Source organism: Amphibalanus amphitrite, unplaced genomic scaffold, assembly GCF_019059575.1.
Source record: "Amphibalanus amphitrite isolate SeventyFive unplaced genomic scaffold, NRLGWU_Aamphi_draft 000265F_arrow, whole genome shotgun sequence".
Classification (NCBI taxonomy): Eukaryota; Metazoa; Arthropoda; class Thecostraca; order Balanomorpha; family Balanidae; genus Amphibalanus; species Amphibalanus amphitrite.
The window spans coordinates 429,058-452,838 of record NW_024881760.1 but is presented as its reverse complement, the minus strand read 5'-3'; the positions used below and the strand labels follow the sequence as shown (position 1 = coordinate 452,838).

General features: G+C 57.2%; 3 protein-coding genes across 3 annotated transcripts in view; all 3 read left to right on the top strand.

Annotated features, from left to right (window-relative positions):
* The window catches only part of LOC122386873 (pneumococcal serine-rich repeat protein-like), a 43,460-nt gene that overhangs the window by 5,833 nt on the left and 13,846 nt on the right, over positions 1–23,781 (top strand). The window contains exon 2 of the mRNA XM_043376562.1: positions 13,427–13,614. The gene's annotated coding sequence lies outside the window, so the exon portion shown is untranslated. The remainder of the gene's footprint in view (positions 1–13,426; positions 13,615–23,781) is intronic.
* On the top strand, positions 19,621–20,392 carry LOC122386874. Its single transcript, XM_043376564.1, has 2 exons — positions 19,621–20,292; positions 20,365–20,392. Exons 1-2 carry the CDS (start codon positions 19,621–19,623, stop codon positions 20,377–20,379), a joined length of 687 nt encoding a protein of 228 aa, XP_043232499.1. The 3' UTR covers positions 20,380–20,392.
* Positions 20,511–23,510, top strand: LOC122386859. Its single transcript, XM_043376533.1, has one exon. The coding sequence runs from the start codon at positions 20,511–20,513 to the stop codon at positions 23,508–23,510; it is 3,000 nt and encodes a 999-aa protein (XP_043232468.1).

Below are 23,781 nucleotides of genomic sequence, written 5' to 3'. Positions count from 1 at the left end.
CGGGTCGCCGTGGTGGCGCCGCCGCCGCTCGGTCTTGACAGCTCGCCGATCCTGTTACAGTCACAAGAGAACAGTCTGTCGGTGCCACGGTGGCTAAAAAAGGCCCGGATGGCGCCCGGCTGACGCCGAACGCCCTGGCGAAGTATGACATACTCTCACACAGACACATAGACTGAGCGACGCCACCCAACAGACTCACACCTACATACAGTCTACAGAAGACCAAGACTGATTGGCTCTGATTTTCGGTCCCGCGCTGGATTGCATCTCTATCCCCTCCTTCAAAACCTGGTATAGTGGGAGCCTCGCCTCCAGCGAAAATCTTTCGACAATAGCCAAGCCTTTGTTTCGGTTTTCTGTTCTGTTCTCGATGGCGCCTCAGCCTCTGACACATTTCCAACTTAAAAGCGATGTTTTTCTTCGAACTTGTTTCGCTCTGTTTTCCACTGGTCTAGACGCTGGACTTGCATTAAAACTTCAAATGGCTCAATGCACACGAATTTTCTGGAGTGGCAGCCCAGCTTTAAAAACCAGCCAAAGAGCCCCGCAAGCGAAAGAGTCAGGCGTGGCAGGCAAGCATGCTCCACTGGCAAATCCCTCCAGGAACTGACAAGTGACAATCCCTCTTCTTAGTGGATTCTGTTATTGACTGAGTCCCCTGCTAAAATTGAATTGATACCAATTTAATTATTCCTTGAAAGCTGCAAAACTTAAAGTCTGGACAAGCTGATTGCTTACACTGACGGAGGCACTTTCACTGATATCAATGCAATGATTTGAATAAGTTCTTTATTTATATAATTGTGTGAACAGCAAATGGTAACTCGTGGTCACCTGCAACAGCATGACATCAATTCCGTAGCGAAATGCAATTAATTTGCAGTCCACTTAATGCACTTTCCCACCGTTTAATTAACTGTTCTTTCGAAACTTCAATATCATGCTGCAAGCTGCACAACGTGGTATAGCCTTTCAATGCATTTAACAGCAAGGCTCTCCTAACAGAAGTCGTACGATCACGGATCAAAGTAATACCTCAATTAATACAAAGAACGAAAGGTAATCCTGTTCTGTCATAATCTATCGCGAATTTTCCCCTTTCCTTCCATGCAGCACGGCTGCACGATGTAGGACTGCGTTTGTCATGTTAGAACCTTACTCTCAGGAACGGTCGACGGGAGATGTTATTGGAACTGAGCGGGGTGCAATTCTGTCACCACGTCATGCTCGTTGGTCTAAAATTACCTCGGCGCAGGAAAGCTCACCGCCATAATGCTCCTTCGAAAATCTTTGCGTAGTATTGGAGGCATTGGAGCCCCTTGCGACCAAAGTGCTGATTAAACTGCTCTCCTAAGTCCTTGTGCAATCGCTTATATAATTTGACATGTGCGTCGCAACGTTGAACGCTTTCTCGTAACTTCCAGCGCGGCAACGTCGGATGAAGCTACGTCTCATTAGCTTACATAATCGTCCCTAGATGGCAGCAGTAGTCTACGCCTGTAGGTAGGCTGTACCGCAAGGCACGGTCGATGATAGGTAGGTTTATACGCGTAGAGAGGTTCCAGTATTTCAATCCTGCCATTATTAGAGAAGATGGGACTGTGATTCCCACAGGCGTCACATCTGTGCATTGGAGTTCCCGGTATCGATCGATACAACTGGAGCATATTGCACAGGCCTGCAGCGTTCATTGAGCCAACATCAATCACGCCGAACCGTGCCGGGCCACATGTCTGCTGCGGTGGCCTGCGCAGCTGGCGGAGGGGGGGGGGGGCGATACCGGCGCTGCCTGCCCGCTCTCTGCGACGCACGAGCTCCACGTGAGTCAGGCAGCAGTGAGTCCCTGAGCAGGGCAGCAAGCCAGCGAGCCAGGGAGCCGGCCGGTGCGCGGCGACCCCAGCGCCGCCCAGTGGCAGTCATGGCAAACCGCCGCGCCGGCGCGGAGATACGGTGCAGTGACTCATCGGTCTACCGCGCCGCGCCGCGTCGGCCGGCCGCCGCCCCGCGGGACTCGGCGGCCGTCTCCGCGAGCGGCACCGACGCGACGTCGCGTGCTCAGTCGGGAGCGGCTCCTCACCCGCCGCCCCCGCACGGCCGCGGAATGTGCGTCACACCCCAGTCGCCGCACGCGCCGCCGTCGTCTTCACCCGCCCCACCCAGCCCAGCCCAACCGCGCCGCCGCGCCTGGCCTCGCCTGCCCAGCACAGGAGGAAAACTGGGCACGTCACGGCGACTGTCACCGGACAGGGTGTGACTGGTGACGACACATTTCACTGCCTGGAACTAGCTGCCCATAGAGCTTGGTCTGGTGGCGACGGCGGCGACGGCGGCGGTGACACTCAGTCTGCCTCTGAGGTCACAGCCCAGCCGACCGCGGCGCGGCGGGGGTGCGGACGACATTCCTAGCACGGCACCGACGCGGCCAGCGAACCCAGCTGTGGTATATCCACCGCCCGAGCGGTGAGAAACTGCAGCCGCGACGGGCGCAGCTGGAAAGGCGGACAGGCATGCGACTCGGCGGCCGCGGAGCCCCTTTCGCCGAGTTGCAGGCGCTCCGCTATCTCCCTCGCTGCACCATCCCCGCCTGGCCTCTCCCGGCGGCCTACATTCCATTTCCAGGAGTGACTGATCTTTCCGAAACGGTGTCGGTATTAGCAGCGGCGGCGGCGGCGGCGGCGCCCGACACACCACATTAGCGGTGATGGAGCCGGCCGACGACTCTGCCCGCGGACTGAGGAGCAGCGGACCGGTCGGCGGAGGGCGGGGCGTGCCGGCTCGTGCTATCGGGCCGTGACCGCTCGTGACGCGGCCCGGTCGTGACGCGGTGGTGATGGCCGTCGTTACACGATGCGCCCGCGCCGCGCCGCGTGATGGACGCGCGTCTGTCGGGCTCGTCCCGGCGACGACGGCCGGCGGCGGCGACTTCCGGTCCGGCGCGGCCCGCTCCGTGACGGCACGACGTCGAGCCGCTGCTATCGCGGGGCTGAGCTGACGTGAGCTGTCCGTATCGCGGCGCTGAGGAGCCAAAGCTGAGCGAGAGTAGCTCTCAGTAGATTTTGAACTTAACTGAGGACTCGGTAACTTAGTGATGTGCTTACTTGCTTTCGTCAGAAACCTTTGACCCTGAGCAGATAGGAATGTTGACCGAATTCCTAACTGACCAGCCCCCAGTGGGTCGAAGTCAGCAGCTCAGCCGAGGCGCCAATGTTTATCGTGGGGCCCATGCGCTGTGCATGCACTGTGCATCGCTTTGGCACGGCTCCGACAGCGCTGTCGTTGGAAGAGGCGTGATGCAACTGGCGGCGTCTCTGTAAACATTCTCTCCGTCTCTGTCGTGTTGCCTGTCCGCCCACCGGCCGGCCCGGCCCTCCTATCTCCCCCTGGCTCTCCATGGGTCATCAGTCTCGCTGACACGGAGAGACACCACCAGGCGCTGACCGGCGTGCCCCCTCAGCCCCTCCCCCCGCGCACGATCGGCCGATCACGGTGACTCACCGCCCCCCCCGTGCCGCTACTCACCCCCCCCCCCAGACCGGTGGACCAGTCAGTTAGTCTGCACTGCAGCGGCTCCATCTAGGGTCAAAACCTCCGACTGGGCCGGAATGTGACTCAGCGCCGCTGGGCTGTGGAGCGGCGCGTGGGGTGGGGGGTGGTGGTGAGGGACCGAGCGGTGAAATGAGATCTGTGCCGCCGGCTGGACTCCAGGGGACCGTATGAGTGACACGTCTCCCACGGCGCTACTGCACGGCCGCCCACTCGACGCCGCCAATCCTGAAGAATTTCTGCACCGACACCGACCGACTTTTCATCCGGCGATGTTTCCGTTCGTATATGACGGTCTCCGGCTGCCTGCGGCGTTTTTAGTTGTCTCCGCAAGCTGAGCGATACTTTTTTTGTGAGACAAACCCCGCTGTTGTCCATCGTGGCACGCTTCCGTCTGCCATATCTGAGCTTTCCAGTCGGCCGACCGCATATTGAAATCCTATGCAGGGGCGGCGTCGTACCCTTGCAAATGCTGATCTTCATCAATCTCCCGTCCCGGCGGATGCTCGCGCCAGCGAGCTGAAGTGGACCGGCTGATAGGATTCCGATTCGCATATCTGTTTGTTGCTTCATCACTTTTCATTCTGTTCGTCTATTGTTTCCGCATTAAATCAGCGCACGCAATCGTGGCATCGAGCGGGAGCCAGACGGCGGTTTATCAGAGAAAGTAGCCGGCCGTAGCTGTCTGGCTGCCGATGCGTTTCCCACCGGCAGCCCATTCTGGAGTCGGTGTGACATCACATTAACCAAACTTGGCGTCACCGGCCTTTCTAAACACAATCCCACCTCGCCGCGTGGCGGCCTGTTGGCTTCCCTCGTCCGTCCGTGTCCGCTGCCTTTCACACCCTGTCACCGGACTGTCGTGCGCTCTGTCCCCTGCCAGTTAGGTCCGGCAAACAATTTGTCTCTGTTGGTGGTCGCATTTGGGCCCATTCAGTGTCATGATTAGATCAGTGTCTGTCTATTGTCCCAGCGTATAGTTCCGATCTGTCTGGCGCTGGACAGCAGACAGCTCAGCCGTTGTGTGTCGTGCGTCCGTCCCCTCTGCTCCCTCCCTCCCCAGCTCTACCGGCCGGCTGTTTAAATGGCCCGGTCGATGTCCCCTCCCCATCCCCCGGTGTAACTGACCGCGCGCCGCTGCAGAGGGGGAGAGAGGGGAGCGGACGCGTGCCGGGAGCGGAGCTCAGAGCCAATCAGCACTCGGCGTCAGTGGTCCACGCCAGGTGGTCCTCACGCGCCGGACGCCGGTCTGCCGGTCTGCCGGTCCGATGGTCCATTGGTCCACCGGTCTGTCGCCCACGCCGGCACACCGGACACGGGGCGAACCTAATCAGCAGGTGGTGATTGGCAGTTCCGAGCTGCCGACCCTCCCGGGTCCGCCCTCCGCCCTACGGCCGGCTGACGAAAAACGCCACTGGACGTCTCCTGTCTTGACGACGCCCTGGTAGATGTTTGGTTGATGTCAAATCCTGTTATATGGATATTATACTTTGAAAAGACGAGCAGAAGCTTCGTCGGTATATTCATTTTTACACACTCTCCTACAAGAATTTCATGGATCACTGGATCACCAAGGATTACTAACGGTATGAATCTTTTATAACACACGTGGAGAGCGAACCAGCTAAAATCATTTCGATTCGCTCACGCTCGAGTTCCGTACCGGTGTGCTCTATATATGGCACTGCCTGCGTTTCGTGCCGGTTCGCTGTCGTACGGTTCTCGCGACACGACAGCCATCATGCGTGCCTCGCGACTCTGAGTCGGTTTTTATCGTCTGCACGGTGTCTGTGTCTCCTATGTGCCGTCTGTTGTCTCCGCTGCGCTGGTCATCACTCGCCGTTACATTCCGGCGTGGACACCGTTGGGAGAGGCGTGGGTGCCGGCTGGATGTGGGTGGACACCGGTGGAGTGTGGACACCGGTGGAGTGTGGACAATGGTGGAAACAAATCGAATGAACGCAGTCCGAGAGAATGTCGGCAGTAGGTGGGCAGTCGTACGGCCGACTACGTGCCGCCGGCTGAAACCGAGCTACATCTCCAAACGGAAACGGACGGTGATTCGGGCAACTCGACAGGTACTCAAAATTCAGCCCATTTATCCACGACAAACCGACGACTGATAGGCAAATAGATAGATCGGAAGCTATCAGTTGCTCGGTTGACAAATGGGGCCAGTCAGCAGCTGCAATGGCGCAACAGAAGTTCGGTTTGACCTCAAATGGTAATACAGTGGATGGGCCAAGTAGATGATAGCTGCGTGTTTGTCTTTTCTTCTGATAAAGCAGAAGTTCATTTCGGTTACGTTCTGTGTAACCATTTCAGCGTTATGAGCCGCTAACGAACTTTTATCTCGTTCGGTATTTGATTTAGCTTCAGTGATGCATGGCTTACTAATGCACCAAGGAATAAGTAATCATACACAAAAGTTAATGTTTCAGGAAATGCATGCATAAATTTACGTGCGTCATTTAACGCTCAAGTTAGAACAGTAATCATCTTCCGCTTTTCTTATGAGCCACCACATTTGTTTATTTTGAAATCAATTATATCAAAGGGTCAGCCAAGCGGCCGATAGGGGCACCAACTGTGAATTTGGGGCTGCAAGGTCTGTTGGATTTGGTGCAAATCGGGGCTACAAGGCTAATGAACTGGGACTGGTCGGGTCAGTGGGTTAGCCGTCACGCCGAGGCCTGCTGGCGAGTTGAACAAGTGCTACAAACGCGGTCAGCCACAGATGCCAGCAGCAGCGAAATTCCGAGCGCCGGCGTTCCTGTGGCTAAGATCAGAGAGTCTGTGCTGGCCGACAGACGCGAAGACAAACATAATGCAGCGGCTCGGCTGTGATAGGTGGGCAGATGTACTGCAGCCGGCTGTGTCAGAAGGTGCCAGAAGCGTCAGAAACGTCGGCGGAGATGGGCTAAAGGAAGCGCCAGTCGCGTCATCTCAGTCTGGCCTACTGAATTTTCTCAGCCGCCTCCTGTCGGTGTCTAGGCTCTTGTCCTTGCTTTGCTGGTCTGCGCCGTCACGGTCGCATTGGAACAGGATGACGCCAAGAGAAGAGCGGAATTTTCCATTTATTTCCTGAAACCTCTTTCACATCGACATCAGTCTGTTGTGAACATGACATAACAATAAGTAACGGTTGTCTCGGCCTCCTGAACCATTTCGGCTTGAAACTCCAAAGTCACGAAGGGACTGAAGACTGCCGATCAAGCGAAACACTCTTCACACCATGTGGACAGCGTTCAGACCATCAACCAAAACACAAGTCGTATTGTAACAGCTCATCTGCGTGCAATGGGCTTCTGTCATCATGTGGCTGGTGAGGCAAGTCAAACGTTATCCAATCGCTACCGCCGTTCCACTGACAGTCCCGGTGGTCCGCAGCGTCATGACTAGCCTGCAATGACGATCTCCGCACCGCTCGGGCGGTGACCTCAGCCCTGCGGCTCCGCCTCGGGGCGCGTCCGGTCAGGGGGCTGGCCGAGCGCCGCCCGCCCCGTCTCGGTCCATGTTTATTGTATCTTCGCCCTGGCGCCGCGCTGGCGGCTGTTGGTGTTTCACTGGAGCCGTGCTCAGGTAGGTCGACACCGCTGGATGACGGAGTAACACAGGCGAACACGGGGGAGCACAGAGCACAGAACACACAGGCGTCAGACGGACCAAGCAGGCGCCAGACGGACCAGAGCGTTACTCTGGTCCGTCCGACCCAACCTGACCTGACCCTAGTCCTACCCGGCCGCACCGGCCACTCACAGGGAATGTGGCTGTTCCGGTGCTGCAGTGTGGGTGCAAACCGCACGGCATACCGACGCCAGTATGGGTAGCGGTCAGGGGCGTGTCACGTGCCCATAAGCACCGCTGATTGGCGGCGGCGCGGCTCCTGGGAACCTCAGCGGCTGATGCCCGGCCTCCATGAAGGGCTGTGCAGCCAGCATGAAGGACAGGTGACCGTCGCGTCGGCGGCGGCGCGGCGCCGGCACAGACGACGCCGTCACGCGGCGTCAGGAGGTGATGAAGATGGCGTGCGGCTGGTTTAGAGGTGGCTAGGTGTAGTGCGCCCGCCGACCGTCGCCCCCCGGCCGGTGGAGGAGCTCGAGGGTGGCGGTTCTCTGCTGTGTGACCGGGACGCTCGGCTGGACACGACCGAGAAGCGTCCGCTGGATGGTGCTGGGGGAAGAGGTGCAGCCTGCCGCAACTATCGCCCGATCGGTGATGGAACTGGTGATGTGGTGTCTCTGATCGTCTGATGTTGCCATCAGATTAGCATGCGACCTGGGGATCTTTGGTGATGTGTTCTTCTTTTTGTTAGCGCCTACCTATGCACGTTTGGAATATTATTCTATTGATGGTGCTGATAGCCATCTTAGGCTGGGGAGATCCATGTGATCGCAAGGCACCTCGCAGTTGCGATCAAACGTAAGTTGAATCGGAACAGATATTGGAGGGATCCATCACATCGTAGGCTAAGTAGATACGCAAGTTGTATCGCAAATGGTGAAGATACGAACTAACTTTACGAATCTTCTCGGTCGATCGGAAGGCCGATCGTAGCGAAGCTTTACCTCTTTCTCAAGAGAAAAATATAAGAAATTTTCAAAATTTTCACAAAACCGAAATATATGTTAAACAAATATGGTTGATGAACACGTGTGCAAAATTTGAAGTCGATTTCTTCAAAAATGGCTGCGCTAGAGCGTTTTAAATTTACACGTTGAAAACGGTCACTTTCACGTCATTTTTGTAATTATTTTTTTCAATTTTGAAGTTTAAAAAGTGTTTTGGGCAATTTTTCGCGTTAATTGCGAAAATCTGACCAAAACATGTATCGCACCATCAATGATCCGATACGCCATCAGAGGCCGCGCCGCGGACAGGTGGGCGCGGCGATACCTAGGCCGCGTGGGGGTTACACTGGTGTTCGGGAAGGGCTATGTCAACGCGAGGCAGGCCGCGGGGGAGCCGGTTGCGGCGCCGGTCCGTATTTGTCGGCGCCTAGCAGTGCAGCGGTGCGTTTATGGCGGAGGGAGGGGAAGCGGTGTAGTGTCGGCAAGGCCGCACACAGGAGAGGGCACACGGGCCTCCCCCCCCCCCATTCGAGTTGGGGCCCCTAATCTTTAGACCGCCGAAGACCATGTAAAATGAACTGAAATAATGATTAAAAAGACCGGGAGGGCCCATCTCGTTCCCCAGCAGGCCCATACGAGTCCATAAATGCCCAGTAGCGCAGCCAGGGGTATTGTGGTGAAATTTCAATGGCCCTCAAAAGACCTCAAAGGGCCCACAGATGGGGTCACCGGGTCCTCAGATGGTCTCGAAGGGCCCTCGGTTAGCGTCAAATGGCCCTCATCTGGTGTCAAAGGGCCCTCAGATGGCCAAATGAAGGGCCACAAGATGGCCTCAAAGGGCCCTCAGATGGGTTCAAAGGGCTCTCAGCCAACGTTAAACCTACCTCAGAAGACCTTAAAGGGCGTCAAAGGGCCCTAAACCTGCATCAGAGGGCCCTGAGCTCGCGTCAAACGACCCTCCGAAGGCCTTAAAGAGTCCTTAGCTTGTGTCAGAGGGCTCCCAGCTGGTGTCAGTGAGCCCTCCTCAGCTGGCGCCAAAAGTCCATCTGAAGGCCTCAAACGGTCGTCAGCTGGAGTACAACGGTCCTCAGATGCCGTCACGCGGCCCTCAAAAGCCTCAAGGAGTCCTTATAAGGTCTCAAAGGGCCCTCATTTGGCCTCAAAAGGCCCTCCGCTAGCGTTAACCGGACTTCAGAAGGCCTTAAAGGGCCCTTATCTGGTGTCAGAGGGCCCCCAGCTAGTGTCAGAGGGCCCCCCGGCCCTCAGTTGGCGCAAAATGGCCATCAGAAGGCTTCAAACGGTCCGTAACTGGAGTCCAACCGCAACGGTCCTCAGGTGGCGTCAAGCGGCCCTCAAAAAGCCTCAAAGGCCGCTTAGAAGGCAGCAAAGGGCCCTCATATGCCCCCAAAGGGTCCTCTGCTGGCGTCAAACGGACCTCAGAAGGTCTCAAAGGGCGTCAAAGGGCCCTGAGCTCGTGTCAAATATAAAAGCGCCCTTAGTTGGTGTCAGGAGGCCCCCAGTTGGTGTCAGCGTGCCCTCAGCTGGTGTCAGAGAGCCCTCAGTTGGCATCTACTGGCCATCAGAAGGCCCCAAACGGTCCTCAGATGGCGTCCAACGGTCCTCAGCTGACGTTAAGAGGCCCTCAAAAAGGCCTCAAAGACCCCTCGGCTGCTGAAGAGGCCCTTAGCCTCAAAGGAAACTCAAGAGACGTTAAACGGCCCTAAAAAGGCTTGAAAGGGCCCTCTGCTGGTGGCAAAGGGCTCGCATATGACATCAATAACAGCTTTGTCAAAAACGGACCTTAGAGACCTTGCCGGTCCCTGGTTATAAGGGACTCCTGTCTCTTGCAGTAACCTGAGTGGCCCACGTTTACTGAGGGGCCCCTGGTTATTGAAGGAGTCCCTGGTTACTGCAAGGGCCCCTGGTTATCAGAGGGTTCCCTGATCACCTGGTGGGTCCCTGATCAATTGAAACCTCCCGATCATCTGAGCGCCCCCTGATTGCCTTGGTCTTGGCGTTGGCGTACAGTTTATAGTCGTCGGCACACTGCGGCCTCCTCTTTCTCAACAAGTCCCTCTATTTCTTCTGCAGCGAGGGCGATTTCGTCAAAATACTCCTCCATCGCGAAGCCTCGTGCGCAGACGCAGTCTTCGGGGCGCTCGCTGCGCCAACTCTTGACGACAACTGACGGGCTCCAAATGGAACAGATGGACTCCGAAACGAACGTGGGAATGCCGACACATGATCCCTCCAAATTTACAGAGGAGGAGATGTCCCTGACAGCCCCTTTGCAATAGGGGTCACTTTTACACTATAGACGTATGGGGAATTCGACCTTATCGACATGGTACTACGAGGTCAGCTGATCTGCTTGGCATTTAAATCGTAGTAAAACTGGCATTTAAACGCTGCGAAACAACTTACGTACAACGTAGCTCCGATTTGCCCCTCTTTCTTTTTCATCCCTCCGATTTTCTTCCGATCAAGAGAAGTTTCGTACCGAGAGAAGTTTCGCAGCCACGTCCGATATAACTTACGATAGCACGGATCCCCCCATCTTTTATCAGTTTTATGTTAGCTTTGTTATATTCAGTGTTTTATTTGAAGTGAAACGGGCAAAATTAATATGCATTGCACACTGCCATTTAAATATAACTTCTGTTAGCGCTTATTAGTTAACTAAATTTATGTCACCATTCATAAAATGTGATGACCTACATGATTGCCAAACTGGCATCCCTACTTTTGCTTATCATGGAACATTGTAGCCTGCTCCACCAGAAAGTGGAACCAGCTAAATTTGGTTTCCAGTGTAGGCAACGGTATCTAGCTCGTCATGGCCTGTCTGACAACAATAATAAGCCCCATTCTATTGCCATTGTTTCAAATTTCATTCATTCGTTTTCTGGGAGTCTCTCATTTCACTTCAACAATTCGTGAGCTCTGGTATGATTGTGTATTGTCTATCAGAATTTGTTCAATTTTAGCTTTCAGATGCACTCATACGGCGCCCGCATTGTGTATTGTCCGTCGCTAGGGAAGCACGCTTGTTTTCTGCTTCGACGCGCCTGTTTTCGACTCTGCAGAAAACGTGCACTCCCGTCTTTATCTGACACCGCTATTCCTGCTCGAAACACGGTCCATGACGCCTGCATGCCCGCACCAAGCTGTCAAAGTATAAATCTGTATGATCGACGGGAGAAATACCGACAACTTCGCCTCACGAGACCGCGGCTCTGCAGTTTGTGCAAGCCATCTGTGTTCCCCGAGCCTCTGGCGCCGGTCTCAGCAGATTTCGGCCATTGCATTGCAACATACATGTCTCCATCTCGGTGCAAACCAGTATCCCTAGGGAGCACGAGCCCGGAGATATGGCAGCGGACATGTTGAGGTCCAGTTCTGCACCAGCCCCAGCCCCGACCCCGGCCCAGGCTGCAGCTCGTATCACGACCCGAGTGAATGATTGTCCGGTCGGAGACGGAGACACTAATGTCCGTTCCCTGTCCCCAGAGACTGGCATGACCGGAAGACCATCGGACAAATGATGGTCGTTCGGTCTCTGCCCGTGGCGACAGGGCGGTCCCGAGGTTTTAGTTTGTCTGGAGTAAGACAGCCGTCGGCATATAATTGTGGGCTCTGTTTGGTGAAATGTGTTACCTTGGGCCGCTGTGAGTTCGTGACGTGGACTGGGTTTCCCAGTTAGGCCTCCCGCTATGGTCTTCCTGTGATGCTCTGTTGTTCAGAAATTTTCGGCTTATGCAATCGTTTTTATCATTCTATAACATTTTGTTTATTTTAGTATGACCGCGGGGCATTTTAAGATCTCAATTCTTCTGCCGTAATGTCTTGTTTTCTCCGGAGTCCGGGATGCGTCGGGATCCCCCAGTGGTCTAGCAGCGCGTTCTGAGGTTGCGTTTGCAGCTGGACTGACTCGCAAGATGCACTGCGCACTAGTCCGGAGCGAATGACCGCAGTTGTCCGGTCTTCCGGTGGCCTGATCTTTCGTACGTGTCGAATGGTCCTGTGATCGGTTCGTTCAGTCCGGTCGTCAGCTAGCCCGACCGTTCAATGGTCCGATGGTTGGCCGGGCCGGGCCACTGTCTCTGCAGTTCGTGGCCTGTCCCATAAGACCTTCTGTCTCCGGTTCACGAACCAAGAGACGGCAACATAACGGAGCCGTGAACTCACGGAACGGCCGTGCCGCTGTCTCCCTCGGCCAAATGTCGTGCTGGGATTTACAGAAGTCGCCGATCCGTGGCCGGGTGGGATTTCCTGTCTGGTCGATGCACATTGGGCGTGTCCCGCGCCGTGAGCCCACAGCTGCGGTTTTACGGTGCTGGGGAAGATCATCGTGTGCTCGGGAGTGCGGCTGGCGGGCTGTGACGGCCAACGCCTCTTCATTCTGTTCGGCTATGATAATTCAGCCTCTCCGCGGAGCACACCGGTGCAGGGTGTCTCTCATCGCCGTGAGGGCCCGCGACAGGTACCGTCGGTGGCAGTCCCATGCGACTCTCCGGCTGACACGCTCCCTGATGAGCTTGGCTGACGGCCAGCGTCGGCGCCGACACGAGGCTCTCGCGTGTCGTCGGCGGCGGCGTCAGACTGTCGACCGTCCGAGCGGAGAGCGAGCCGACCTGACGCGTGCCGTGCCGTGCCGTGCCGCGCCGTGTCGTGCCCGTCGCCCCGCCCCGCCATCACACCGCACGCGCAGCCGTGGCCCAGTTCGGTGGGAGCGTGGTAAGAGCCGCGCCGCCACCGTGTACGGTGCGCCGGGTTTGTCACGTCCGCGCAGGAAGGACAGCCGTCAGCTGCCGTCACGCCTCGCGCCGTGGTCTGTCGGCTCGGTGGCGGCGGCTCTCAGGGACACCCGTCCCCAGCAGCCCGTGTTTTCCTGTGGTGTCGCCCGTGATGGGGTTCGTGAGTAATCCGTGACGCATCGGGTGACGTCATCTCGGAAGGAATGAGTACAGATCGGTCTGCACCGGACGGCTCTTCCGCTGCTGTCGCTATAATTGGGCGCCCTTGGTCGTCCAGGGTCTCTGGTCTGATTGTCGGGGCTGGCCGCTGACTGTACCCCCCCCCCCCCCCGCTACAGCTCAGTGGAGTTTGACGAAACGGCCGCGCTCGGAACCACCTTGAACACGGACAGGTGTAACCGTGCGCTTTATCATCGGTAAAAATAACGCACTGTCCACGCCGGGGCCGCGGTGCTAGCTGAGCGTGTCGAACTAGGTGCACCTGCTTCCCAGAATGGGTGGCGAGCGGAGTTCTTTGACGTGTGGACTGCTCACGGCACTGTCTGTCTGTTCCAGTGAGCTGCTTCTCGCCGAAATCTGCCGACAAACGGCGCAGTGAGGGCGACATCTCGGACGAGGAGGGTGACCCGAACGGCGTCGGCCGGCACCGGCGGCAGACGGCGGAGACCTGGGGCTGCGCCGATACCGACAACGATAAACCCATCGACCCCGACACCGACGCTCCGCGACCACTCGTAGAACAGGTGAGCGAGACGCGCTGGGCCGCGGGGGCTTGGAGGAGTTGATAAAGTGTGCTGTACAGCAAAGCTTTATGGTGATATTGTGATAAGGTCAGGCTTAAATTATACGTTGAGGTATTTAATAAGGAAAGTTTATTTGGCCATTATATACATAAATGCCAGGTACAATGGCGTACGGGTTCAAAAGTGTACATTTATCGGTAGCCCATCAACACTTGTCGACTGTTTTTACATACATGAGCCTCATCTAAGGTGTGTTTAAACTCTGTTTTGTTGTTGTGCCAGTATTGTTGTCAATTTTCTTATTTCCCACCTTCATACACCATTATCAAACGTTAAGTCAATTCTTCGAAGGTAGGATGCAGACTTTTACGAGAGCAAAGTACTTGTAGCGACAGTGTCTTAGCACATTTGCAATGACTGAATGAAACTATATAGGTATATGATCATTTGGCCTGTTTTCCTCACTTCCATGGCTCTGTCCCAGGTCCCTGCCTTACACACGTTCAACCTTTCACATGTTCCCTGTTCTCTGGTGCATGTGCTCGCAGTTTGTCAATAACCATTTCGCTATCATTGGGCACACCAGACGTGACACGTATTTTCGAATGACAACAATGGGAGCCACTGTTGAATCATCCACACTTTCCCCTCAAACAGTAATACCCGGGTTTCACCGAGTCGTAATTATTTTTAAGATCCTGCTTTTATAGTCGATTTGTATGTAGCGTCAAAAGCAAAAGTATTATACGTCATCTTGCAACACATTTATTGCTCCACCTGAACGGCCTCCTTATACGGTAGTTCCAGCGCAATAGCTCACCTCAGTTCTCGTTTCACCAATTTGCATTCCGCCGCGTCTCGTGCGGTCATTCTGAGGGCACGGTGCAGCGGGCGAGGTGAATAGAACCTGCCATCTACAAAAACGGCCTGACGCGGCCGGCGCCGACCGCGGGGTGCACATGCGCTGCTGCCCTCGGCTGCACGGCCCGACGGCTGACTCACGCGGGGAGGGAGGCGGCTCTGTTTGTGTTTGGTTAGCCACTGGGAGTGACGAAACGCCCCCTCCCCGGCCGCGCCGCCCCCTCGAGTCCCCCCCCCCCCAGACCGGCGCTGCACCCGAGACGACCGAGTCAGGTTCAATCTGACGCAGCGAGTCTGGTGTCGACTCGGCGCCAAATGAATCGTCTAATCTCTCCAGTTTATCGCAATTGAAATGTGCGCCGTTATTGTCTAGATTACAGTTTACACCTCGGCATCTCGAAATACCTATCGCATCTCAATCTGCAGCTTCAGAGCAGCAGAGAGCAAATGTTACATTTCTTTAGGACGTGCAATGGCGGCAATGACGTGAAAGGGCATTTCGTATGGAATGTGTAGGTATGTCGAAGCGGCTTAATTTTCACTGCTAGTCAAATGTCGAATGTGAGAATTTTAACGCTAATTTGAACATTAGCGTATGATTATGAAAATTACGTGCCAAATTCATTCACATTAATTACAAGGTTTTCACAGCCTTTTCTCTCGCTTATCAACTCAAGACATTTGACGCGCTAAATGTCATGTGTTGTAAGTCAGCTAGGTAGACATTTGGGAAATTAGCGTAAACCAACGCTTCGAAGGCGTTTGTGTAGATGTTGAAAGCATTCTATACCGCTGTTAGTTGTGTAGCGAGTTATCGCATGATATCTTTTTGATCAATCATTACGTGAAAAAACCTAATAGCAACCATTTAACGTGGTTATCAAATCCAGGTCTAGCCTGACTAGTGTCTAGGGGTCATCAGCTAAATGACATCATTGCAAATCTCCCTACACATATGCCGTTTTCTCAGTGTTACCTCACTCCCAGATTTACTGGCCCACACCTTCTGACGTTATGAGTGACGATATGGGACCTGTGTCACACTGGGAAAGCTGTGACGGCCGGCGTCACGGATATAAGCTACTCACCAGGCTGACTTGATAGCGGCTGACTGTTGACTATACGAGTGGTTTCTAGCACCGGGCTTCCGGAGTGTCGCTATATCAATCCCGTTCTATTCTGGGTATAGTTTCACTGTACCGAGTTATCAATACGTTGACCGGTCAACGGTCTCGTGGTAGATAACGACTGACGTGACGACTCCAATCCCGATTGAGGCGCTCATGGTGCTAAATATCATCTCGGGTGAGCTTTTTGTGTAACAACATCCTCCGGTCTGGCAACGTTAGCACGTCAAAGCACACGAAATATGTGTGTGCAGCTCTGTCAGAATACAAGCCGAGTCCAGCCTATAGCACCGTCACGCCCGCTGCCTCCTCGTAGTCTGGAACGACACGTCGGCTGGTTTTATTAGCTGTTTGACGACGCGCCGTACAGAGAATGGACCCAATTAGTGAGTGGCTGACCAGGTCATAAAACAATCAAGTGCAGTTCACAAACGCTGCGGAGCGTCAGTCGAGTCCCCCAGCGTGACGCACGGTAAACGAATTTCGGAGAAGAGCAGGCGAGTTCCGACTGAGCGAATAAGTCGGTGGTCTGTCTCGCCGGCACCGCGCGGTCACCGGTCATTGGTCGTTGGTAGCTCACTGGTCACTGGTCACTGGTCAGTGGGTGTGATTCGCCTCCCCCAGTGGCGCAGTCACCTCGGTCGGATGTTTTTGTTGGCGCCCCGAGCGGCCAGTGGGAAGGTAGCGTGACATCAGCGGAACTCCGGCCGACTCATCCGCCTCATCGCCGCCCGTCGGCCGGCCCGGAGGGTGAGGTGACCACTGGTCGCCGTCCACGCCACCCACCCGCGTGGGTCGCGCTGTCAAAGACACCGCCTGAGCGTCACGGCACACACGTGACGTGAGTTCAGCCGCGCGGGGGAGGAGGGCGGTAGTGGCACACACGCACCACTGCGTGCAGGCTCGCCGGCGTGGCGGCGGCGGAACAAAACCTGTCGACGCTGTGAGGACCTCACCAGGTCACCGGCTTGTCAGAGTTTAGCACTCTGACGTAACCTCTACAGCTGAGAAGCTGAGTCAGAATTCGGCTTATTCCGAGTCCGAGTCAGTGGGTTATCACTTATCAGTCCCTCAGCCGAGGCAGATGACGGGTTGGGATGACTGTATCATCCAGTTAGCCGGGTTGACACATGGCGCTCTAAGCGAGCAGCTGATTTCAGGGCTCGTTTACTGCGCTTATTACCGGATGTGACTCAACATTTATACGGGTGGTAATGCATTATTCATAACCATGAGGAAGATTTCAATGGATTGAAAAGTGTCGTAGGCGCAGAAGCGGCTGTTTATATGTCGCAGGGCAGGGAGACAGTATTTTATTTATTGGTGACATTTTTAAGACACCAAGTAAAGGCGACAATAGAAATTGTTTACAGGTGCTCGAAACTTGAGTGGATGGCTTGCAGTGACCAAAAATGAATGACTCTTCTTAACAAATGATATCCATACGCGCAGTTTTATGAGCAACTGCTGCTACAATGTCGCTACAATTCTGCTACAATTCAACAATGTCGAGCTGCTACAATTGCTGTAAATGTCACCTGCACGCCGTCCGAACCCTTTCCTTTTAACCCGCGTGCACCGGACCGAGCCATAAGGCGGATGTGGCGCTCGCCGACGCCGGCCGGCCGGGCCTTTGGCGTCCGCTGGGAATCGAACGGTTACCGGTGGTTACCGGGCGGTTACCGGATGGCTACCGGACGCCGCTCAAGGTCGCCGCCACTGGAATTCCAGTCGGCAGCACCGGCCCGTCGTCATCGCGGCCCAAATAAACATCTGTGCCCTGCGGCCTGACGGCGCGACGTGGCCTGGGGGTTAGGTGAGCGTCGTCGCCGCCGGCCTCCGCGCCAAGGCGTCTGGGCAGTGGCGACAGTCCATGCCGTTGTCACCACAACAGGAGTGAGGCAAAACACGCGTCTCCTCAGCCGTGTCGTATGGTGGCGACAGTCGAGCTCTAACCGTGCTGGGTTCACGGACCGCTGTGGCAGGGCGCACCGTGCGGCCACTTTGATGGTTATCGTGCGATACGGAGAAATCATAATGGGAAACTCGTGAGATCGGGTTGAGCGTGGCTATCGGTTTGTAGTTCACACCCTTGGTTTATCTTTCCTTGCAAATGACAGAACGTGTGACATTTTTTCCTATGAATAGCACACGGACAGGAACACGATGTTAACTTTAACGCAAACGTGTTCTGCCATTGTTCGCTTTTAAAAGTTCATATTTCGCGATCCAACGGGCCGATTTTCACCATCCGTGCGGCGCCGGCCGACTTGGCGTCCACGCCGACTCAGTCTCTCGTGTCTCGCTTCCCGTCTCCTGTCTCCCGTCCACAGTCTCCATGCCTCCCGTCGCCGTCGGCCGCAGACGATACCATCCGTCCCGTTCCGTTTCGTCCCTTCCCGTCCGTCCCGGTAATGGCTGGCCGTTCCCACGGTATCCAGCGCGGTGCGACTGTTACGTCGGCACGCTGTAATGGCCGCGTCTCCACCGGACGTCCGCCGTCCGGCCGCGCGTCGCGATCCGATCGGTATCCGCGCGCTATCGCAGCTTCTCTTCTCTCATCCTCCTGACTTCTCATTCTCCTAATTTTTCACCCATCTGTTCCCTTATCCTCCTCTCTCTTCTCTTTTCCTTGTCTCTCGTGTTCGCCGCGGTCCTTACGCCATCTTTATTTTTCCTTATCGTACTCACTACTCACTCTCAGTACTCACCTCATCTCTGTTCCCGTCCTTCTTTTCCATGTTTTCAAATATACGTAGCTTTCTCCCTCTCTCCTTTTACGTTTGATACGCTTCTATGGATAAACTTGGCTCGACCGTCCGGCATTTCAAGACTAAAATGCCCCCCAGCCAAGGTAACAAATGATGATACTTTGTGCTCGCTGGAAGCTGGTAAGCAGCAAACTCTCTGCAAACTTTGAGTCTCTAGGGGCTGCGGACCCATCCAAATCAGTCGACTTTCTGCTGGAGTTGATGCCAGAGTCGTCCAGAAGGCTGTGGATCTTTCTGGACCCGACATACATATACGTATGTCGACATACATACTACGTATATGAGTCAGAAGCCGCTGAAGTCGAAGGCTGCGGAGTGCGGACCCTTCTAAACCCGCCGAGTCTGAGTCGAAGTCGGAGTCGCCGGAGTCCCGGTGGAGTCGGTGGCGCGTATCGACGGCGGCGGCAGCGTGGCCGGGGCGTGTCCGTCGCAGGCGCGCCGGGAGCGTCGACCGGACGGCGAAATCGGCCGGAAAATCGCCCGCTCGGCTGCTCACGAGCCCGCACGGTCTGCGGCCGGCCCACGGAGCAGCAGAGCACGGGAACACCGGAGCGCAGGAGCACCGAGGAACAGGAACACTGGACAGAACGGGCACGGCCCACCAGATAGGCTTGCGGAGCATCGGAACACAGGTGCACAAGACGGCGAAAGGCCGGAGCAAAGGCCGGACTAGCCAGACGAGCACTTGAGCACATGGCATGAGCACGGGACCGGGCGAGCAGCGGACCAGCCAGCCAATCATCAGGGCCCTGGGTGGGTCCTGGCTACGTCAGCTGCCGACAGCAGATGTGACGCTTCGCTGACCTCCGCGGCCGCATGTTAGCCGATGTTTGTGCATAGATTATTACGTTAGTTATTCCACCGGAGGCGCAAACACCCTGACGTCCTCCGGATGACCTCTGTTGTTGATTTCTCTTCGTATCGTGGCGTGTTCGGAAACAGAGCAGAGCTGTGACAAGATGTAGTCTGTGTCTTAGTCATTGCGTGGTTCGAGCGATGATGGTGCGCGTCGTATTGCGAGCCAGGGTCTTATGGCGACGGTGAGTCGGCGGAGGGAGAAATTGATCAGCCTTTGTCTAGGGTTCAGAATGACGTGATATGACGTGATATGACGTGTACAGAGGTATGATCTAGGCTAATGTGGTGAAGCCGGGCAGTGCGCTCCGGGACACGAGCGGGTACGGGTGTGAATAGAGGCATCTGAGTGTACTGGACTTTTTGCATTACTACAAGCTATTTCGGCAACCATGTCACAGGAAAGCGCTGTGGCAAGTTCGGCGCTGGACATGCGGCTAATCCCCGAGTTCGATGGCGGTAACGCCTCTGTGGAAGAGTGGCTGGATAAGACGGAGCTCGTCTGTCAGCTGCGCGGAGTGTCCGACATTCAAACCGTCGTCCCCCTGCGGTTGACCGGCGGAGCCTTCAGCGTCTACCAGCAGCTGAAGCCCGAGGAGAAGCTGCAGTACTCTGCCGTCAAAGCTGCCCTGCTGCGGGCGTTCGCTGTGGATAAGTTCCAGGCGTACGAGGAGTTCACGGCGAGAAGACTTCGTGTCGGCGAGAGCGTCGACGTCTACCTGGCAGACCTGCGGCGGCTGGCCTCCCTGTTCGGCGGGCTCGGCGACACGGCGCTGATGTGCGGCTTCGTGGCCGGTCTCCCGGATGCGGCGAGGCATACCTTGAGGGCCGGCTGCCGCATGGAGAGCCTGACGCTGGCCGAGCTGGTGGAGCGGGCTCGGGCGCTGATGGCAGAGAATGCCGTCGCTGCAGCCGCTGCCGCCGCTGCGCCGGCCCGTTCCCGCCACACGCCGGCGTCATCACGGTGTTACCGCTGCGGTCGAGCCGGTCACTTCGCTCGTGACTGCCGGGCGGAGAGGAGAGCGGACATCATCTGTTTCCGGTGCGAGCAGCCAGGACACGCCGCGGCACGCTGCCCGGAACGGATGCCGGGAAACGCGTCAGGAGAGGCGGTGTCTGCGCCAACCTCCTCTCGGGCAGCCCAAGAGTAAGAGGCGCGCTACCGACGGTGCAGCTGCTGGTGAATGGGCAGCGCAGAGTGGCTGTTATCGACTCGGGCTGCAGCTGCACCATCATCCACGAGTCGTGCTGCGCGAGCTGGAGACGGTGCGGCGTGACTGTAATGGCCGTCAACGGGTCCCGGCTGCCAAGCAGCGGAGTAACGGAGGTGGCGGTTCAGCTGAAGAGCGGCGGGCCCGCGGTGACGCTCAGCGCCGTGGTAGTGCCGGACAAACCACTGGGCGTGGATATGCTGGTGGGGATGACCGGCATCGCGGCGCTGGGCGGGGTGACAGTGCGGGCGGCGGACGATGTGGTGTTCGGTGCCAGCGAGAGGCCCGACGTGGCCGTGCCGGGCCCGGGAGGGGTGCCGCCGCGATGCAGCGCCGTGACGCCCCCGGCGTTGACCGTGGAAGAGCGAGACTTCACGGTCACTTATGACGCGAAAAGTCAACACTGGACGGTGGCGTGGAAGTGGCGGAACGGGGCGGAGCCAGGGTGCCTGAGGAACGGTGTCCCCCAGTACGGCGTGCCGGCCGAGGCACGGCAGGAGTTTGATGCTGAACTCCGTACATGGATCGACAACGGCTGGCTGGAGCCGTACGACGAGACGGTGGACGGGCCGCCGCGCGGGCTGATCCCTCTCATGGCTGTTGAACAGCAGAACAAGACTAAAGTACGACCAGTCTTAGACTGCCGCGAGCTCAACAGCCATGTGGAGGCACACACGGCCGACGCTGACGTATGTGCCGACACGCTGAGGAAATGGCGGCGGCACGGGGCCAACGTCGCCGTCGTCGACCTGAAGAGGGCGTACTTGCAGCTCAGGACCGATCGTCGGCTGTGGCCGTTTCAGACAGTCGTGATTGATGGCCAAAGGTACGCTCTTACCCGTGTCGGATTCGGGCTCAACGTCGCGCCTCTCATCATGAAGGCGGTGGTGCGGACGGTGCTGCAACAGGACCCAGTGATGCAGGGCGCCGTCATACCGTACGTCGACGATCTGTGCGTCAATGAGGACGTGGTGAGCGCGGAGCGCGTGATCGCCCACTTCGCGAGCTATGGGCTCCAGTGTAAGCCGCCGGAGCGGGCTGCGGACGGAGCGCGGCTGCTGGGACTGCGTGTGGAGCCAGTCGGGGGTGGGCTGGCCTGGAGGCGTGACAACCCAGTCGGCTCACCGCCCGCGGCAATGACGCGGCGCTCCGTGTTTTCATGGTGTGGTCGTATCGTGGCGCACCTGCCGGTCTGCGGTTGGCTGAGACCAGCGACAGCGTGGCTGAAGCGTCGTGTCAACTCTCTCACACGCGGGTGGGATGACGTCACACACGACGCGGCCCTGCGGGAACAGCTGAAGCACGTGGCTGAGCGACTGGCGAGCGAGGACCCGGCCCGTGGGCAGTGGTGCGTGACTGGGCACCGTGCCGTACTGTGGACGGACGCCAGCTCGATAGCCGCCGGCGTCGTGCTGGAGAGCGAGGGAGGTGACGTCATCGAGGACGCGTGCTGGCTCCGCCGGGACGAGGCCACCCACATCAACATGGCGGAGCTCGACGCCGCCGTGCGGGGCATCAACCTGGCCCTGGCGTGGGACATGAAGACCATCGAGCTGAAGACGGACTCCGCCACTGTTCACCGGTGGGTCAGCGACGCTCTGAGCGGGCGCGCGAGACTGCGAACCAAGGCACATGGAGAGATGCTTATCCGCCGGCGGGTCGACGTCATCAGGCAGCTGGTCGCAGAGCTGGGCATTTCTCTCACCGTGTCTCTAGTCCGCTCGTCTCAGAACCGTTCGGACACGCTGACCCGAGTGCCGTCCCTGTGGTTGCGTCAGGACTCGCAGCCAGCGGACCAGCGGCCGAGCGATGGACAGCCAGTGGCAGCAGCGGCAGTGGTTGGATCGGAAGTGGGAGACGGCGGCGGCGCCGTTACCGTGGACTTCCGACAGGCCGTCACTGACGTACATGTCAGGGCGGGTCACCCGGGTGTCCGACGAACGCTGTATTTCGCGCGTCGGGATGTGTCATCGTCGATTTCCCGGAAAGTGGTCAGGGAAGTGGTGACGGCCTGTGACGTCTGCCGCGCGGTTGACCCGGCGCCGGTGACCTGGAGGCACGGGTCGCTGGCTGTGGAGGGGACGTGGGACCGGCTGGCCATCGATGTCACGCACTACGGTGGTCAGTCCTACTTGTCGGTGATAGACTGTGGCCCGTCACGGTTTTGTGTGTGGAGGCTGCTGCGGCGGTCGGACGCGGCGACAGTCACGAGTGAACTCGAACAAGTGTTCGCGGAGCGAGGCGCACCGGCTGAGCTTCTGGCGGACAACGACACCGCTTTCCGCAGTCGTCAGTTCGCCGCTTTCGCTGCCCGCTGGGGAGTGCTGCTGCGTTTCCGCGCAGTGCATCGCCCCAGCGGGAACTCCATCGTGGAGCGGAACCACCGCAGTGTCAAAGTGATCGCGGCGCGGAAGAAGTGTGGCATCGGAGAGGCCGTGCACCTGTACAATATCACGCCCCGTGACGGCGGGACGGCGGCTGAGGCGCCCGCCAACGGCATCTACCGCTACCCTGTGAGGGACGCCGTGAGACAAAGAGCTACCGCCGGAGCGTCCGAGGAGGCCGTGATAGGACGGCCGCCAGCCCGGCGGGAGGGCGACTTCCAGGTGGGGGACGCCGTGTGGGTGAGGCGGCCGGGCACCCGCTGCACCGAGCGGTCGGTTCGAGGAACGGTGTCTGGCGTGGTGTCGCCGCAGGTGGTTGAAGTGGGCGGCGTGCCTTGGCACATCAGAGACCTCCGCCACTGCGGTGACACCGGGGGACCAGCAGCAGGCCCTCGGACCCCCGACCGGGGCAGCGGGGGCCCACAGGAAGCGGAGGAGGACCGTGCCGGGTCCCCGATCGTCATGACATTCGGTTATGAGGGCGATGGCGCGCCGGGGCGCCCGGTGGAGGAGGCTGATGATGCGGGTGGTGAATGCGGCCGGTCTGAGAGCGACAGCGGCGAAAGGGTGGTGCGCCGAGGTCAGCGTAATCGGCGGCCGCCTGACTTCTTCGGCCACGTGGTGCCGATTGATGCGTTAAACAGCAGCAGCGGAAGTGATGATCTTGAGGATCAGGGTGAGGTGTAGTCTGTGTCTTAGTCATTGCGTGGTTCGAGCGATGATGGTGCGCGTCGTATTGCGAGCCAGGGTCTTATGGCGACGGTGAGTCGGCGGAGGGAGAAATTGATCAGCCTTTGTCTAGGGTTCAGAATGACGTGATATGACGTGATATGACGTGTACAGAGGTATGATCTAGGCTAATGTGGTGAAGCCGGGCAGTGCGCTCCGGGACACGAGCGGGTACGGGTGTGAATAGAGGCATCTGAGTGTACTGGACTTTTTGCATTACTACACAAGA

What these genes read in the sequence shown, in the direction of transcription:
- LOC122386874 (XM_043376564.1), top strand. Translation starts at nt 19,621, where the DNA reads ATGTCACAGGAAAGCGCTGTGGCAAGTTCGGCGCTGGACATGCGGCTA.
- LOC122386859 (XM_043376533.1), top strand. Translation starts at nt 20,511, where the DNA reads ATGGCCGTCAACGGGTCCCGGCTGCCAAGCAGCGGAGTAACGGAGGTG.